This window comes from Panthera uncia, chromosome E1 (genome assembly GCF_023721935.1).
Source record: "Panthera uncia isolate 11264 chromosome E1, Puncia_PCG_1.0, whole genome shotgun sequence".
Lineage (NCBI taxonomy): Eukaryota > Metazoa > Chordata > Mammalia > Carnivora > Felidae > Panthera > Panthera uncia.
Window position 1 is genome coordinate 1,078,090 of NC_064814.1, and position 2,345 is coordinate 1,080,434.

Consider the following 2,345-nt stretch of genomic DNA (forward strand, 5'->3'; position numbering starts at 1 on the left):
CCGGCGCCCCCGGCCCGGCGCCCCCACCCCCGCCGCCGCCGCCTCAAGGCCGCCCGCTCTCCGCAGGTGGCCGCGGGCCCGAGCGGCGCGGCCATGGGCCGAGGGGTGCGCGTGCTGCTGCTGCTGCTGGGCCTGCTGCACTGGGCCGGGGGCGGCGAGGGCAGGAAGACCTGGCGGCGCCGCGGCCAGCAGCCGCCCCCGCCGCCCTCCCCGCCTCGTGCCGAGGCGGCACCCGCGGCCGGGCAGCCGGTGGAGAGCTTCCCGCTGGACTTCACCGCCGTGGAGGGCAACATGGACAGCTTCATGGCGCAGGTCAAAAGCCTGGCCCAGTCCCTGTACCCCTGCTCGGCTCAGCAGCTCAACGAGGACCTGCGCCTGCACCTCCTGCTCAACACGTCGGTGACCTGCAACGACGGCAGCCCCGCCGGGTAAGGCCTGCGCCCGCCCCGACCGGCGCGCCCCTGCAGGCCGCCCCGCCGGGCTCGGCCGCCATCCGCCTCCGAGCCCCCTCGGACGCACGGAGTCTCGGCGCTGGTCGCCCGCCCCCCCTCCTCGGGGTGGGGGGTAAGAGGGCTCCCGTCGGGCTCGCAGAGGAGCTGGCCCTGCGGAGGACCCGGGGCGGGCACCCGCAGCGGGGGTGGGGTGGGGTGGGGGCAGCGCTCGGAGAGCTGGCCTCTGGCCAGGCCGGGCACTGACCCCTCGGCCACCGGTGCCCTGCCCCGCTGCTCGCGTCCTTCGGTCTCTGGGCGGGGAGATGACCCTGGCTCCAGCAGCAGGAGGCGACGCAGCGGGGCGGGGAGAGTCCTGCGGTACCCCACCCCCACCCCAGCTCCACAGCGACCCTGTCCGCCCCCTGCTGCTGCCGGGACTACCTGAGATCCCAGCCAGCCAGAGGGACGGGGAAGGGGCGCAGGTGGGACCGAAGGACCTGGGCTGCGGCATTCACCCCTGTCCAGCCCCGATGTATACGAAGGAAGGATGTGAGGCTGAGGGTTGAGGAGGGGTCGGGGCCCCCACACCCTCAGCTAAGTCGACAGCCCGAGGACCGGACGTTAGGTCGGGCCTCGGTGGTACTCGCGCCCTTCCACGCCTTCCTGGCGGTCCCAGGGCCCCCGCCCCACGTGCACGCTCCTCTAGAGAGGGTGCTTTTCGGTCTCCAAGCACCACTGCGGGTCCCGGGAGATCCCGAGCCCAGCAAGACCGCCCCCACCCCTCCCCGCGCCCCGCCGCCGGCGCCGAGGTTACAGCGGGTCCCGCGCGGGGCGGGCCGTGGGGATTTTCCACGGACCACACAGCCCCTCGAGGCCCTTCCCGCCCCACGAGCGCCACCTCCCGGGACCCGCCACCGCTGGCGGGGCCGCGCGCGCTCCGCGGGGCCTGGACGCTGGCGCCCCCGTGCGGCCGGCGCGTGCGCCGGGCGACAGGTGGAATGACCCTTTCCTCCCCAGAGCTGGGTCCTTGCGGGCCCCAGCTGACCACCCGCTCCGCCCGTCCCCCTCCCCCTCCTTGCAGCTACTACCTGAAGGAATCCAAGGGCAGTCGGCGGTGGCTCCTTTTTCTGGAAGGTGCGTCCCTGGAGCCGAGGCGGCGAGGAGGGCGGAGGCCCCTGGGCGTGCGGGCCCTGACATGGTGGCTGTGCCCACAGGTGGCTGGTACTGCTTCAACCGGGAGAACTGCGACTCCCGCTATGACACCATGCGGCGCCTCATGAGCTCCAGAGACTGGCCGCGCACCCGCACAGGTCAGCAAGTCGCCGATCCCCCCCTCACCCCACCCCCCACCCCAGCTCCCGCCTGAGGGGTAAGGCAGGGTAGGGTAGGGCTGACAGTTCCAAGTTCTGGAAGAACCCTTGCCCTCCTCACTCCCTAGAGCCCTAGGAAGGCCCCCACCGCGCCCACCCCCCAGTTCTCCCACCCTCCTAAGGTCAGGGGGCACCCACCTATCATCCTTCACTCTGTTCCACAGGTAATCTCCAGAGGCGGGGGGAGGGGGCTTACTATGGCTGCTTCTACACCCCTCATCCCTAGGTCACAGCAGCCAGTGCTGGGTGGTGGAGGTCGGGGGTCACGTCCAGATGGCTAGTCTGGCCTACCTCCCTTGTCGTGGCCAAGTAGGATCCCCCACCCCCCACACATTCCCGTAGCTCCCATCCCCACACACCCCTTCCCAACAGAAAGACCCACTGCCTCTGCCCTCCGACACCACAGGCACAGGGATCCTGTCCTCCCAGCCAGAGGAAAACCCCCACTGGTGGAATGCCAACATGGTGTAAGAGGGAACAGAAGGGTCCTTCCCCGGGGGGAGGTCCTTCCGGGAGGGGTTCTTTCGTGGCGAGTCCCATGGGG

The 2,345-nt window shown here is 71.6% G+C and overlaps 1 protein-coding gene across 1 annotated transcript in view; it reads left to right on the forward strand.

Annotated features, from left to right (window-relative positions):
• The first annotated feature begins 23 nt into the window (after positions 1-23).
• NOTUM (notum, palmitoleoyl-protein carboxylesterase) overlaps positions 24-2,345 on the forward strand; it is a 7,079-nt gene continuing 4,757 nt past the window's right edge. Inside the window, exons 1-4 of the mRNA XM_049635458.1 lie at positions 24-428; positions 1,513-1,565; positions 1,646-1,741; positions 2,208-2,268. Of these exons, the coding sequence (XP_049491415.1) occupies positions 94-428; positions 1,513-1,565; positions 1,646-1,741; positions 2,208-2,268 (545 nt within the window). The 5' untranslated portion in view covers positions 24-93. The remainder of the gene's footprint in view (positions 429-1,512; positions 1,566-1,645; positions 1,742-2,207; positions 2,269-2,345) is intronic.